Source organism: Triturus cristatus, chromosome 2_1 (assembly GCF_964204655.1).
Source record: "Triturus cristatus chromosome 2_1, aTriCri1.1, whole genome shotgun sequence".
Classification (NCBI taxonomy): domain Eukaryota; kingdom Metazoa; phylum Chordata; class Amphibia; order Caudata; family Salamandridae; genus Triturus; species Triturus cristatus.
The window spans coordinates 969,757,269-969,773,766 of NC_140581.1; the positions used below are offsets into that span (position 1 = coordinate 969,757,269).

Genomic DNA, 16,498 nt, shown 5'->3' on the forward strand with positions numbered 1-16,498 from the left:
CCATTAGTGACTAATCTTCTCCAGATGGAAGAATTAATGCAAATAGGTCTTAAATGTTTGAGAGTAAAGAAGTTTATAACTTCATTTGATAAGGCAATAATACTTACTGTTTTCATTTTGCAAAGCGGTCTCTTCTTTTTCAATCATTACCAGCAAACTTTCTGTGAGGTCAGGTCTTTTCCCTACAATTGTAAAGCCATTCCATACATACATCATTTCCTGTAAAAAAACAAAAATAGTTTATCAAAAATCCCCCTATCACACACAAAAACCGGTGATTCTGCTTGACAAATAGGTTTACATCAGTATTGAATGTATTTGTGTAGTATGTTGATCAGAAAAATAGCATAGGCTGAGGATATAAAGAGTTTAGTATTGCATTAGGTGGTAACAATACAGTAGGTAAATTGACCAGTAGTAGGGGTGAGGGAGGGGATAAAGAAAACAATAAGAGATAGTTTTTTGTCCACACATAGTTTGGAGAGGCTTTTTTATTGCAAATCTGGCAAGCAGGGGCAGGTATAGTTGGTGTGCACGTGTACGGTTTGTTAATGAGGTAAATAGTTGTAAAGTTCTGAAATGCAGAGACATATGGAACACCCCAAAAAATAAATTGTGTTTTTGTTAATCAGGCTACAGTTCGTTTAATAACATACTTTTGTATGTTATGTAAAGGGAAGTAAGGCTCGAGACAGGTTAGCTGAAGGAAGGGTGAGGAGTTAGTAGAGGGTTTCTTTATTAATAAAATAACTATGGTACATTTTAATTAAACAGGATCAGACTAGTTTGAAAGGGAAGGTTGAAGAGGAATTGTAACAGATGACAGTGGATGTTGATGATATGTTAGATGAAAGGAAATGGAAAAGCTTGCAAATTTGAGGATGGAACAAGTTCAGTGGGTGAAGTTAGGAGGAATGGGGAACAATGCAGTGGAAAGGGAGAGCAAAGAGTATGGGTCTGGGAAGGAAGCAGAGCTTCTTAAGTGCAGAGAGGAATGACCAGTTGGTCTCGTCAATTAAATAAATGCTAAAACTCTCAGGGTGAATTTGAGATTTGTGAGAGGAGTTGTGAAACTGGTAGCATGTAGCAAACTTTGACAACACAGTTGCAGTGAAGGAGAGCATTCAGCACATTAGCAGTATAGGACGGTATATACATGGCATCTAACATTTTATGAGTGCAGTTGAGAAAGAGGTTGAGGTCCTCAAAAATGCATACAGAGGGAGTGAACCCCAGGGTGCTTTGATGAAATGTCAGTTAAAAAATATGCACCACATTTTGGCCGTGATAAGCTCTTACTATCGTTCACAAATGGAAATTACTTAAAATATACCACAGAACACAACAGACAACCGCTGGAAACAGCAGCATTGTCACAAAGGGGGATCAGGCTGGTAGACTACACCCCCGCCCCCCCATTAGAAGGCCATTAGAAGTTGCTAGTTTAGTATGCCTAGTTTTCTGCAGAGTGCTGCTTAGATAAGCAGTTCATGTGAGATGATATTCAAAGAGGTCTGTTTTTTGTCTTTGGACAAGGAAGATGTGTTACCCCCTCTGAAGAGGTGTGGTAATGAGCACAAAACTGTCTATGAATGGCTGGGTAATAAAAGGTTGTTGTTTGGAACCTTTTACATTGACTTCAACCCTTGTGAAATGAAATAAACAAGCCATCTAGAACTGAAGGCATGACCCTTTACATCAATGCTGAATAAACAGACAATAAACATTGTTTTAATTGTAAATGTAATAGTAATCTTTTTGATAAAATACCAACTTCTAATGTGATCTCTCTTGAAAAGTAACAGATCCCAGCATGTGACTGGACTTCTAAGATAATGGTTACAAACATAAATATGGCAGGTCAAAAATATTACCGCTTGACTACAAAATAGCTCCTCTTTAATCAAATATTGTCAGCTACATACACATCTTAAATTCATATTTAAATGTATGCTCTTCTGGGTTACTAGGTACTTGAGAGCACAATGTATTTGATAAGTATGAGGACCTAGCTATTTAAGCATTGTATTAGCAGTTTCATGCCTAATTTACTTATTGAGATGCACTACATGAGAACATCACTTCAGTGTTAACACTAACACTTTTTGATAAAATACCAACTTCTAATGTGATCTCTCTTGAAAAGTAACAGATCCCAGCATGTGACTGGACTTCTAAGATAATGGTTACAAACATAAATATGGCAGGTCAAAAATATTACCGCTTGACTACAAAATAGCTCCTCTTTAATCAAATATTGTCAGCTACATACACATCTTAAATTCATATTTAAATGTATGCTCTTCTGGGTTACTAGGTACTTGAGAGCACAATGTATTTGATAAGTATGAGGACCTAGCTATTTAAGCATTGTATCAGCAGTTTCATGTCTAATTTACTTATTGAGATGCACTACATGAGAACATCACTTCAGTGTTAACACTAACAAATAACTTCTCCAATGTTATAGCTAGATTTCACTATTAACCCTAAAGAGTATAGTACAGCATGCTCACATTTCCTAATGTGAACTTGAGTTCAAGCACATGAACAAAATGGGACAGATCAAGTAAAAACTATGCATGCATATAGTCAGATATTTCCATACTTGGATAAATGTACAAGTGGAGTACATGCTGCAACATATGACTATAAGATGCTTGAAATTCACCAAAACAAATTGAAAGAATGGTTGAAATATCTTGTTGTAAAGCCCAAGCGCCATGGTAAGAGCTATCCACACACACAGGCAGTTGTGCTGCCCCAATTGTGATGGGAAGAATGATGCAATACAGTGTGAGAATTGTGGGGGCACATCCATCAACTGAAATTCTGCATCCCAAAATAATTTGAATAGACCAAAGAATTGTCTTATATTTACCAGTGCAGGCAGGACCAGCTTCACCGGGTTAGGAGCAGCATAACGTCGGGACTTCCTGATGGCAAACTTTTCTGTGGGTATAGATTTTCCTGCAATTTTCTGTTTTAAGCCTTCTACCTGCCTGCATAAATCAAAATCGGTGGATCAATAGAGTGACACTATGACATAGATTTTTACATACCTACAAATGATAATAACATTTTTCATATTAGAAATGTCAAGAAAAGAATGAAAATAGTCACCCCGCTGTTTGGTATACTTTACATGCCTTACATTTTTAGTAGAGTGTTATAATGATCATTACTCAAGAAATAGTGAAAACACTTCACACAGAATTCAGAAACTACCTGCCCTAAAGATTCGCTTTTCCTCTCTAGTGTGTTAGTAGTGTGTTATAAAGATCTGCTCAAAAATAGTGGCAACACTTCACATGGAATTCAGAAACTTCCTGACCCAGAGATGAACTTTTCCTCTATGTATCATTGTTATGTGTTATTTGATACAGCGGTAGTCAATATGACCTTGTTTAGAGGAGACTGCTTTTCAAGCTGATCAAAAATAAGGCGGGGGATTATACAAAATTGTCTTACCGAGGTGGGCCTCACACAACATCTTGTTATGCGTTCCTTGTTGCCTTAATAGTTTTAGTCAGTGGTTACCAGACCTTTAGACCAGGCTGTACTAATGTGACATTATCCATTTGACATAAGTCAGTCCATGTACTAAAAGAACCACAGTTTTTGATCCATAACCTTTTATTCCACTAGCACTCCTCTGTCTCTTAGACGCTAAAGGTACAACTAACTAGAAGACAGAAGAATATAGTAGCAATGTAGTGTTAAGGATAGGGTTTAAGGAAAGTAGTTATAAGAACAATTAATGTAAACGCTTATGAAGCCCTGAACAGAGCTCAAAAGAGTAGGTATTACAAAATTCACATACAGAAGTTGATGTGGCCACCCTGGAAATGGAAGCAATAATTCCTGGTTAATACAAAAACAAGAAATTACAGCTCTTAAGAAGGATGAGACAGTAGGCAGTACTGTGATCTCACAATGATGACAATTCAGGGGATTGCAGAAGAAAAAAAATAAAATCTCCAACTAATGTGTGCGGATAATGCTCCCTAACATAGAAGTTTTATAGGTAAGCAATTCAAAATCACAGGAAAGAATGTTATCATGTGGGGCTGCCACAAAATTACCAAAATAAAATTCAGATAGCAATGCTGACGGGGACTCCAAAATTGGGAATATCATGCATATTTAAACATACTAATGTTTTATAGATTATAGTCTCAAAACAATTATCAGATTCAGGTGCCAGCAATGCCATCTTTAAATCACTGCTGATAATTGGGCAGGTAAATAAGGGGATTATTGTGATTGCCAGAACTATGATCTCACAATTAAATGCTTAGACAATTCTACTTATATGCTCTTACGATATTCATGGCAGGAAGTCTCTCCTAGATTCCACCTGTATACAGTGCAGTTTAAACAATAACATGAAGCCTACTACTGACAAAGTATACGTGTTTAATCATCTTGCATTATTTATAAAATATTGTCGAAAAGCAAACTGAAAGATATGAGCCCACATTATACAGGTCTGCTATATCATTTTAATAATATTCATACTCTTTGTGCAATTATACATTTTGTGAAATGTAATACATTCATAACATTTCAGGAATGGATTTGATCCAACCCTACCACAAAAATACTATTTTACTTGAGCACAGGTCTCCAGCTTTTTTGCCCTAAGAGCTACTTATGGTCAATGAAAATCATCTTTACTATTATTATTATTGTCTTAATAGTAACTACATCAGACAAGATTATATAAGTGGTCCTCACGTGCAAAATTACTAACAGTGATCATCTCAATGCATAAGTAATGCAAAAATTGCTTTTTCAATGTGGAATGCTCATGTGGGTTATACACAGTGTCACTGGAAAAATGCGATTGTGCGGCACGTTAATTTTCTCATAATTATACATTTGCCACATTTACAACATAATCCATTATCTGCCACATAATCTGCAGATTTTAACAAAAAATGTTTTTTTTTATTTCTAGCTTAAACGGTTCAAAAGTTACTAGAAGTGCAGTGACACGTGTCACAGCATGTTGGAAGGGCCTATGCAAAGCTGGAATGATCACTTTTTTGTTGCTTATTGCTAAATGTGGGTGTTAAATTGGTACTAATGTGGTGCAACCAATGCCCAGACTGTGTTACCAAGTTTAAAAATGACAAAAAAGGAAGTAATACTATTACAAAATGTGGCGCATTATGCTGCATAATTTGCCTTTTCTTGCCGCATAATTTACTCAATCCTACTGCATAATTTGGCCCTCTCCAGATGCATAATTCCAGTGGCCCTGGTTAGACACAGCAGCCACAGATACAATGACTCTAGCACCAAGGTAAAAACATCACTAATAAGTCTCCCCAATGCTGCATGGTTTATTACTCAATATTACCTTTATATAAAGCATGGAAATTCAACAACTTTTCTCCAAACATTGACTTATGAGTTCTGAAAACGCGCACATATTCTTCTTACATATATACTTTTCAATTCCAGTATACATTTATTTCTAATTCAACAAAGCAAAAGCTTCTAATTTAGTAGGCTCGGCTGTACGGAGGAGAGCTACTTACCAGTAGAGCTCCAGAGCTACTTGTTGGAGAAGCGTGTACTAGAGTAATAACCAATAATTGATAAAAATGAGGCTTTATGGAAATAAATAATCCCTAGATAGCAGTTACTTGAAACAAACACTGTAGCTTGAAATGTATCACATAAAGCAAAACCTAGATTTAAGGTCTCTAACTGTACCAATCACTATTCCAAATTAAACAGTCAAATTTATATAAACAACTTTTCAATGAATACCCTTTTTTAGAAACAATAATAAAGGAATCATGAATCACCCTAGCTAGGGTCTTTTAACTAACTTACCTGAATAAAGACACAACATTTTCTCCGGTTGTCTTCAGAATGTCTTCAGGAAGCATGCTTAAGATTGCAGCTTTTTGGTACATGTATATTGCCTGTGGGAAATGCATTTGTTTGAAGAAGGTTTGATTAATCTACTGTGTTATAACTGATTAACCCTCAAGCATACACAAGACAATTCAGTTTGATATAATTTTCAGAAGGACTCCAAACAATCAAAGGCACTTTACAGACAAACTGGGGTTAGTTCTAGAAGCTGTTACTATCTACCACTGCATAAAACTAAACCAAGGGCAAGAATAAAATGTGGTACATTTTCAAAGGATTACTGGTTTCAATATTGAGCATACTTTTGTGAGCTATCCCTCCAGAACAACTGATGAAAGTTTGCCAGAAGCTATCTATAATCTTTTTAGAAAATACGGTAGTCGGTTTGCTTATTACTCCCACTAAGATTGTCTCTGTTTTTCACTATTGAGGCTAATGTAATTGGCATCACCACAGGAGAATTTAGTTCATCCACACAAGCATAACGTAGACCACGTTATGGTTTCATAAGTGTTAAAGAGAAATGGTCATGAGGGTGAGCCTTGAGGAAGTCTAGGAGTAAGAAGTGTTTTGAGAAAACTAGAATTTGCCTGGTTGAACCTGGAAGAAAGGTGTACTGGAAGGACCTGAAACCTGAACCATTTAAACTCACCCTACAAAACCAAAGGCCACACTGAATCTTAGTTAATACTTACACTGACACCTCCCTTCCTTCCACTGAACTCAGCAAAACCCATTCACAACCATCTTCTTACTTCAGCCTCACTTGAAATCGGATTAAAAAGCTATCAAAAGCTCATTTCTTTCTAGAGGTTCTCACCTCATCTAAAGTGCTCATTAAACTATCATAAAGGACCTCAATATGCTAATTTAAAGTGGATGATTAAAGACAAAAAAAGTTGACTGTTACAATATAAAAATATGTATTTCAGGGATTTTCTTAAGTCAGTTTCAAATGGTACCCAACTAGTGAAGAAAATAAATCTAGCAGGAGGATCCAGCTCCCAAGAAAGACTTGGTCACCTGGTATGTATGTGCCTCTCCCTCAAATCCAGATCGAATCAAATTTCAGAATTTGGGTTAAACTGCTCTAGTGCAATTTTGCACTGACTTACTCACACTGTTGGTGAATGTCCGAGAGTCAAATGATTGCAGTTGTGAATTAATAAATATTTTGGAAACTCACTCATCATTCAGTGAAATTGTTGGGCAAACTGTGTTTCTAATTACATTGAGACATGTTTGTAAAACTCAGTGCAAAGTTATCCCATACCTTTTATTTTAATTGCTTTCAAATTGACACCCTTCAATCAATTCAATTTATCTCCTTTTTTTCAAACATAACAGTGCAGAAGAAGCTAAATATTCTCTTAGATTATGAACAAAGCCAGTATCCATCCTCAAGCCCCATGAAGAGGACTTCCATTGTCCTGCCCTAAAATTAAGGTACAAGTAGAGGTTTCCTTGAGTAATTTTGACTGAAGAATCGCGATCGTTGACATCTTTTGGTAAAACGGCGGAGTGGATTATATTGAGTATGTGGTCATAGGAAATGTACCTTATCTGCAACAAATTGAAGCAGATAGCATTTTCCTATTAATTTTTTACTCACTGCATCAGTGATATTTTTTAGGTAAAACATTGATGAAGTGACAGTTTTCTAGAAAGTGGAAAAGTGAGTTCTGCCCTCCCGGCTTGTTTACCTTTGACCAGCGGCTTTCTTTGGAAAGCAAATCTGCATAGTGGTATGCCCTGAGCCAATCTTGCTGGAAGGAATTGCACCACATTAGCTCCCAGTAACAAAGATGATGGATCTGTTTCCACTCCTTCTGAGCATCAATGCACTCTTGGAAAATGACCTGAGCCTGCAAATTAATTGAATAATAAAACAATTAGTTCAATGCTTTCATAGAGGAATAGTTCAATATTATCTATATAAACTATACATCATCAGAAAGCCTCCGGAATATCCAAGGCTGGTCCAAGGAGTTTCAGACTCATACCATATTTCCAGGATGTGTATGTGTCAACATTTCCCCATTTAGACTCACATTTCTAAACAGACACTACGTCGATAACCTGAACTTTCTGGCATGGATCCAGTCCTCTGGATTTCAAATACAGTATAATTATATATGGGCTTACCTTCTCAAACTCTCCTTTTAATATATTAATTCTGGCAGAATAAAATAAAATAATGGAACCCTAGAAAGAAAAAGAAGAAAACCTTGTTCAATAAATTCTTGCAGAAGGAAAGTTTGCTGATTGTTTTTGTCATATGAAAGAGTACGCACATTTGGAAATTTCTTGAGGTAGGGTTCAATTAGTGCCTCTGCTTCCTGGAGATTGAGCTCTCCTGTACCTAATAGGAAAGACAAATGAATCAGCCTTACAGATAACAAATGTTTATAAGGAAACCACAACAGGGGTACTATTCCAAACTTTGTTTTGGAATGTAATACTCTAAACCAGATTTAATGTACATAATAGGTGCATCTTTAGGACCAAAACCTGAACGATGTAGTATATAACACAGTTTAGACTTCTAAATAGATTCAATGTCCATATATCAGAAAAGAAGGGCCAAAAGTGGATTGACAGCAATGACTTACAAGTGTCATACGTGCACTTTCTTGTACAGGCGCTCAGACTCTAAGCCCCAGACCTCGGCCCATCACAAACTTCCCATCATATGAACATCAAGGTACACTGCATAGATATATGAAATGCATGGACTATACTTTTAGTGGCATCACAAAGAACAGAATGGAAGCCTCCTTACCTAGTATTAAAGACACGTAAGTATGATACAGCAGCAGTGTCAAAACACATAGTATTGCCCTGAGACTAGTACCGTGTGCTCCTTCACGAAGATAAGAAAGGCCCAATTCCTAGGGGATTCAAAAGAAGTTATTAAAGTCATTTTCCAAGCAATATGAAATATTTATAAATCCCCACACAATAACAACAATGTAATAATGAATATAGATAATGCATGATGCTCTACCCCGGAGGCACTAATCTGAATTGTGACCAACCTTAAAGCCAAAAGTAACTCCATATTAGGCTGGATCTGGCTACATTTTGGGCAATGCCATTAGAATTAGATCATAAACTACAAAAAAAATAGAGGTCACTTGATCTAAAGCTTTAAAATCCATTGGCCTGGTTTGAGTTTGTGAAAAGAAGCACTACAGGAACTGAATTGTGACGCTGGATGTTTTTTGTTTTAATTAAACTTTTTATTAAATCAAATCACAGAGTCATCATTAGAAGAATCATCATACACGTCAATAAAGAGTTACAGTACATACACAATCGCATATTACACGTTGTAAGCAATCCATGGTGTCACCATACCGTTCTCCTGTGCATTGCCATGTCATCTGTTGGTGAGGTACAGATATTGCCTCTAAACCCGTTCCATCCCCCCCACTTCTTATCCCATTTCTTAGGGCAGCCCCTCATTTTGTAGACCTCCTTCTCCGCTATCATGCATCGATCCATCTCTGTCACCCATCTCACTGTCAAAGGCTGTGTGTTAGAACCCCAGAGTCGTGCGATCGCTCTCTTTACTAATAGGTATCCCAGTGCCACCCATTGTTGTTCTATCTCCGTCAAATCAGTGGCTTCCCATACGTTCAGGATTCCCAAGCAGGTTGATATGTTTACCTAACGTGTCTCTCATTTTATTGGTCGCATTATTCCATAAGGGACGTATTTCGAGGCAGTCCCAGAGATTATGGTAAAAGGTGCTGTCCTGTCCACAGTTTCTAAGACATAGTGCAGTTGCCCTGCTACCTATCTTAGCTAGAAGAACCCCCGAGAGGTATGAGCGATGGAAGATTTTCAGTTGGATAAGACGAAAGCGATGATTTATCGCAGTCTCCCTAGGGGACATCAGTGCAGTTTGCCAATCCTCGCCATCTGTGGGGACGCTGGATGTTAATGACAGGTAACCAATGGTGGTAGTAACTACCAATGGCTTGCTTTTTGATACCCCTAAATCGCTCTTACATCCACACCCTCGCATCCCCGGCTTCAGAGGGCATGAAGGAGGCTTTAGTAAGAGACAGTCATCTGTGTTCTATTTTCAGTAGTTGCCAATACTTTCCCTGACTCTAGCTCATCACCAGCACTAAGATGGTTATATTTAATATGATGCAATGTGTATTTGTGAGCACAAGTCTAGAGCCAAACGAGGCATCAAATGTGTATTTGTGATGCACATTAAAATGGCATTTTATGATAGTCAAGAGATAATTCTGACATATATAGGGAGAGCAAATTAATTAAATGCTCATCAGTGGCCTGACTAAGTAAAGCTTGCACAATACATGGAGCAACTGCCTTTTGCAATGCTGTCACTGCTTGTGTGGTTGGATGTCCTGAAGACTGAGTTTGTGCCAGTCCGTACAAAGATTTTGCAATGGACAAAAAAATAATATAAGTCAGTCATGCTGCACAGGAGTTGCGCTGCTGTACAAAAAAACTAAAAAGCATTGAAAAAGTCAATAGCTCTCTCCTAGGCAAGATCTGCTGTCTTTGTCAATGCTTGTTATAGTTAGCACTGCTGCGAAGAAGGGCATGTTTCGGCCCTTATACATTTTAATCATCCAATTTTAGACCGGAAGGTTTATAAAAACCTCTGAGGTGTCTTAGTAGTCAAAAGGCACTTGCTCCTGAAGTCACACTCACAACCATTCTTTCTCTGCAAAAGCAAAAGCGGTCAACGTAAAACTGGATAGATTTACTTGTGAAAATTAAGTTGAGAATAAAATTGAAATGAAACATGTATTCAGGATTCAGTTAGACCAAAATAAAAAGTCTGAAAACAAAATCAAGCTGGGGAATCAAATTTTCCATTTAACTGCGACAAGGCGTTGGTCTGCCACTATATTCGCAACTGCCTAGCCTGGGACAGTGATGTTCTTGTTTGAGAGCACACTTTTTGGCAATCCATGCTTACTACTGTAAACATTATGGGATTCGAAAATGAGAATCACCATTCAACATTTGCATTACAGATACATATATCTCTGATACACATTTGTAGAAGGTGGAGGAAATTCTTCTCAGACATATACATCGTAGGGGACCCGTAAGAAAGTTTAGGGTACTTCTAAGATGGTGACGGCCAAAATGAGCCCACAAGGGCGCTTGACTGAGAATTCATCATGAAGGAATGATAACGTTCTACCGGGCAACTTCTTTTAAACACTGGCTGTAAGCAGGCTATGAAAACTTGCAAACATACGAGAGCCACACGGGGGAAGCTGCTGATTGCTTTTATCTTTAATTTGTTCTCAATAATTATTATCCATATATTGTTTGGGGACCCTGTTCCGATTTGTAGTGTTCCTTTCTTCTTTTAAATTAGGCAGTGCATTCATGCATGATGATTTTACATTAATTAGTAATTTTTTATTTTATGTAGGCCAATATTTAAGTCAATTTTCCATTCGACGCCAGTAGCTCGCGAGAGTATGGAAGTCTGTGTTTTTCTTCCTCTGACTATGCTTTCGGGACGTGGCGCGTGCCAGGTCCGCCTCCTATGCATGACGTGCATGAATCAGCCTACCTCAGCCCTTCTGCATACAGGCGGGACAACCTGCTGGCTGCTTTTTATCTTTAATTTGAGACTTTATTTTTCTTCTGTAGTTTTGGGTGCCTGGCACCATATTGTTTTAAATAGTCGGGCCTCGTGCGGTGTATGTTTATTTTAATTGGTATATGGGGCTGTTAGTCAGTTCATCTTTAGGTTAACAGTTGCCGATTAAATATCATAAATTAATCTAATTATCCAACATTCAGAATAAATAAAAACATAGCTATTTACAACTTCTCTGAGTAAGTTGTGTCTACAGTATCTGTTTTTCCTAGTAAGCAGCAGTTTCTTCTAATGTGTTGTCCCTTACCAGCCAGGGATGTCCTTCAGGGTGTTGGGGTCCTCTATAAACTCGGAATTATTATTATTAATATTATCATTAATATGATTATTTTTATTTTCATGATAAGTATAGGAAACCAAAAAGGAAAACTAGACTGCCACTGGATGGAGGTCTGGCACTTTATCTCAATAAGTTAATACTGTTTTCTACCAATAAATGTAAGGGCAGGGAGGACTATGATTGTGGGCGGGGATAATAGAAGGAGGGAGGGGAAAAGGTCCCCACAGTATGAATCCATTTGTGTAACTTGCTGTATTGAATGCAAAATGCCAATAAAGTTGTTTATATATTTTTTTAAAGTTGATACTGTTTTCTGTCGTGATGGAATTGAATGGGCTACTACTTCAAAAACCTCACAATCTGAAGAAATTTCCTGAACTACGTTCAAGGCAATAAAGTTGCAGTTTTTTATAGATGTAAGATAGCAGATTTTTTATCAATCCTATATATGTAGACTCTGATATCACGCTAAAACAACAATCTATGCAATTCATTTATGAAAATGCTCTGTTCCATTTCCACAGTTCTTTTAGTATTTGGGTAAAGGAATCCAAAATGACATAGGATTAATCTTCCTTTTTTCTTTAACGATGGATGGTGCATTGTTATTATTATATGGAATAACAGAGTCAATCTATGTTCTTTGCTGGAATGACACCATGATTCAAACCCCATGTAATAACGACATATTCCTTGGCCCCTACTCAGTTGTACAAGCAGACTGCCTAAGTGTGACAGTCGACAAGGTGGTTTGTGAAAAGTGGACGCCAGCCAATGTGATCTGAACATAGATCAGCCCAGCAAGCAACAAGGAGATAGCAGTAAATACAGTACACTTAAAGAGTCTGGTGAGATTTGTATGAGTGACCTAGAGTTTAAGAGCAGTCACAGCCATATCCTCAGATGCAGAGCTATCCACACAGAAGTGCAATATAGAATTAACAGTTCTAGGAGATCCATGTCCTAGCATCAAATAACTAGTTCTTGTTTCATTTGGTAACAGTCAGAGGGGTGTATGATCAATATGTTTAGATTTTGAACATCCGCTTGTAATACTATATACTTAATATGCATTAGCTGTCTGTAGTGAGCACTTTTCGAGCGAACAGACTCTTTACCAGTGCCTCATAGCTGACAACGAGGCCATGATCTTGTACGGTTATTTAGAGCTTCCGGCTACATAGCAGACCTGCTCAGAGGCATGGCTGCCATAGGCTTCTTGCCTTGTATGGATGTGATTGTTTGTTGCTAGGTTTGTAAGGGGTCCCTTACAGAGAATAGGCCTTACAGCACTGCCCACTTCTAAGTCATGATGGGGGACCCCAGGTCCTTCATCCACTGCTCCTGCAGCAGAGGGGCACTATAATGCACCACCTGAAGTCCCAGTTGCTACTTTTTAAAGCAACAGGGTAGCCAGAGGTATAACTCTGTGCTGCTACCATAAGAGCGGGCTGGAGAGGCTGGCTAGTAACTACCGCAGGTGGTGCTGGAACACCTAACCTCCTCAGCCTTGCACTATACTGTGCACACCTCAGGTGGGCTTGGCCGGAAGCACCTGCCAATGCCTGCTCCTGATGGCCTCTCTGTCCATTGTTTAATCTTCTACAATTACATTTGGAACTTTATTTCTGTGCATGGTGGATTACCACAATGTTTTACTGATAGTATGACGGAACCACGAAAGCATTTACAACTAATGCCTTTACAACGACTCCAGAACAACGACTGGGTCTTTACAACAAAAATCTTTACAAGAACTTTTTTACCACAAATATGCTTTTACCATGAATGCCTTTACCACAAAAATGTAAGTATTTTACAGGTAACTATAAAACCTGTATAAATATAGATCGGCAAGTCACACCAACTAAATCATAATTTTGCATCTGAGTCAGTTAAATAACATCAATATGGCTATTATTTTTTTTAATCAACTTCCCTAGCGGTTCACAACCTGGTGATTGGCAACTAACGCATGTAACTAAAGGGCATTCTTCCCAAATTGAGCATTTACACCAACATTATCAAACTGTTTCTGCAGTTTAGGTCAATAGGATAAGACATGAATGTATCAAAATTCCTTTAAAAGTTATGCCAAAAAAATGGAAGTTCTATTACACCAGCTGTATAAGCCTTATAAAAAATAAATTAAAGTAGGTAGCAGGCAACTATTTTAGTAGTCCATTCACACTAGCATTCCATTACAAAGTCCAATACATCAGGATATTGACCCTAAAGCCTTACTATTTACAGCTGCATGGTGCGTAAACTCTCAAAAAGTAGAACTGTACAGAATCCAACTTTGTTTAAATAGAGGCCACTACTAACAAAACATGCATTTTTCCTTCCTTAAAGAAACAGCATTGAGTACAATTTCACTGCAGTGATCACAATCCCTGTCCAAAGAATCTCACAAAAGTTCCCTAAAACCAAAGAAACTTACATAGGCCAAAAAGATGGGCATTACTTACTGCATTTTAAAACATCCATCCTCAAATGGAAAAGAAACAAAACAATTAAGCAATACTACTTTCAGATAAAGATAATACCGCTATCTAAGTGCAGACGTTTAAGCTGAAACCCAAAAGCCCATACCCTCCTTAAACCCCACAAATCCCTAGCTACCCAAACACCTACACCCACTGTAAACCCTAAAATGTAATTTCCACCCAAAAACCAATACCCACCCTAAACCCTAAACATTTCCTTACCACCCAAAAACCCATACTCACCCTATACCCTAAACATTCCTTTGCCACCCATAAACCAATACCAAAACACAACCTTCAAAGTTCCCGAAGTCCCATGCCACCCAGAAACCTATACCCCCCCTAAACTCTAAAAATTACCTTGCCCTTATATATATGTGTGGTACAGGCATAGTCTTGGTAAAAAAAAAGTTGTTGTAAAGACTTCTGTAAAGGCATTGTCATTGTAAAGGTAAGTCTTGGTTCAGGCATCGTGGTGAATGCTGTTTCCATGTTTTACTTATTACCAGGAGCGGTTCCTCCACGTGGGTGGAGGAGCGTCACCCCACTGCTTTCTTGCAGTGCGAGAAGCAGGAACGTAAAATGGTATAAATACTGTTTTACGTTTCTGCTTTTTGCACTGCGAGAAAACAGAAGTAGGGTTTGGTTGGGGGAGGATGGGTCGGGTAGGAGTGGCTACCCCAATGTTATGGGCGCTGACTGTTTGGTCGGCCCCAGGGCTGACCAAACCAGTCAGCAGCAGTCTCCTGTTTTCTCCATGTAGGCTGCATGGAGAAAACAGCCTCCCCATAGATGCCTGTATTGACAGCGTCCTAGCCAATTACAACGCTGCCACTGCAGTGTTGTGATTGGCTTAGGGGAGGAGAGGGAGGCTGCCTGCTTCTGCTTCCTGTGAGCTGAAAGAGAGCAGGAGACACGATGCGGGATCAGAGGCGAAGGTAAGTTTTAAAAGAAATTATTAAATTAAACCCCCCTCCCCGCTCGACCCCCTCTCCACGTGACCCCCCACACCTCCACACGGGAGTCATGCCGGCCACGACTGCTTTTTACTTCTGTCATTTTATAAGCTCTCGCTTTTCATTCTATTCTAGTTTGTAAGTATTCATTTTAAAGACATGTATGACTCAGGTATTCATTTAAACCTTTCGGTTTTCTCATACAGCTCATGTGTAAATTTATCACGTAGAAAACTATTTATATAAATTTACATCTATGATAATTCTATGATGCCTTCAGTAGTTTGCTTCTGTTCTGTTACGACCAACACAGCAATTCTTAAATCACTTAAAATAAGATATTTCATAATTCAAGGTTCTGAAAGCATGAATTTTATATTCCCACATCCAGATGGAAAATACATTTGGGAAGTAAGGCCTTGTAAGGAAACTTTACCCGGTTTCCCGAAAATCCTATGAATTCTAGAAGTCTAAGAACTCGTCCTGGGAGAAGGGACAGCATCTGCAAGAAACAAAGTAAACAACGTACTATAAGCAATTGTGACTTGCACACAGTATGATACAGAGAAAACACAAGCAAAGGTCCATTTAATTTGTATACGCCATCACCATCTGATTTTGTGTTGCGCCCTCGGAAGGGGCTGCTGTACTAGCTTAAGACTCTGGTACGCAGGCCTAAGAGGAGCCCATTTGGTATCATGATGGACAAGCTCCAGAAGGCCTCACAGTTCCAAAATAAAGCCTTACAAAAATGTTATGACTCCCCCAGTCTGTACCCCCTACAGAGCTCGGTTGGACAAAAAGGAGCCTGAAAACTGCATTTTTTTGTAGCAACTATACTTGTTAAAGGACCACAATTACTGCTCCTTTAATTATATGTGAGTACCCTCCAACAAACACTCTCAATACCAGAGCTTAATTTGTAAAAGAATGAGTGTCAGTGCCCAAAGCTCTGCTCGGATGCCCACAACTAGCAACATTATTCTTGGCACGCTGAATACTACGGCAGACTTGAATCCACCTCATGACTCTAACATACACTCTGCACCCCTTTATCTGACTCTTGCAGGTTCCTGCTTTCTCCCTGTGTGACTGTTTTTTCTGCCTTTCCCTTCCTCTGTCTTTCCACTTTGTGCGTTTTTCCCACTCTTCCTAAATGTCTGATGCGGAAAAATAAGTTCCGATCACCAACAATGTGTGCCAGTGG

General features: G+C 38.4%; 1 protein-coding gene across 5 annotated transcripts in view; it reads right to left on the reverse strand.

Moving 5' to 3' along the window:
- Positions 1–16,498, reverse strand: part of TTC39B (tetratricopeptide repeat domain 39B) — a 513,680-nt gene that overhangs the window by 13,776 nt on the left and 483,406 nt on the right. For all 5 annotated transcript variants that reach the window (XM_085633819.1, XM_085633811.1, XM_085633829.1 and 2 more), the window contains 8 exons: positions 15,728–15,793; positions 8,678–8,786; positions 8,190–8,257; positions 8,041–8,100; positions 7,599–7,760; positions 5,851–5,942; positions 2,882–3,002; positions 108–219 (listed from right to left, as the gene is read on the reverse strand). In XM_085633819.1, coding sequence (XP_085489945.1) covers positions 108–219; positions 2,882–3,002; positions 5,851–5,942; positions 7,599–7,760; positions 8,041–8,100; positions 8,190–8,257; positions 8,678–8,786; positions 15,728–15,793 — 790 coding nt within the window. The remainder of the gene's footprint in view (positions 1–107; positions 220–2,881; positions 3,003–5,850; positions 5,943–7,598; positions 7,761–8,040; positions 8,101–8,189; positions 8,258–8,677; positions 8,787–15,727; positions 15,794–16,498) is intronic.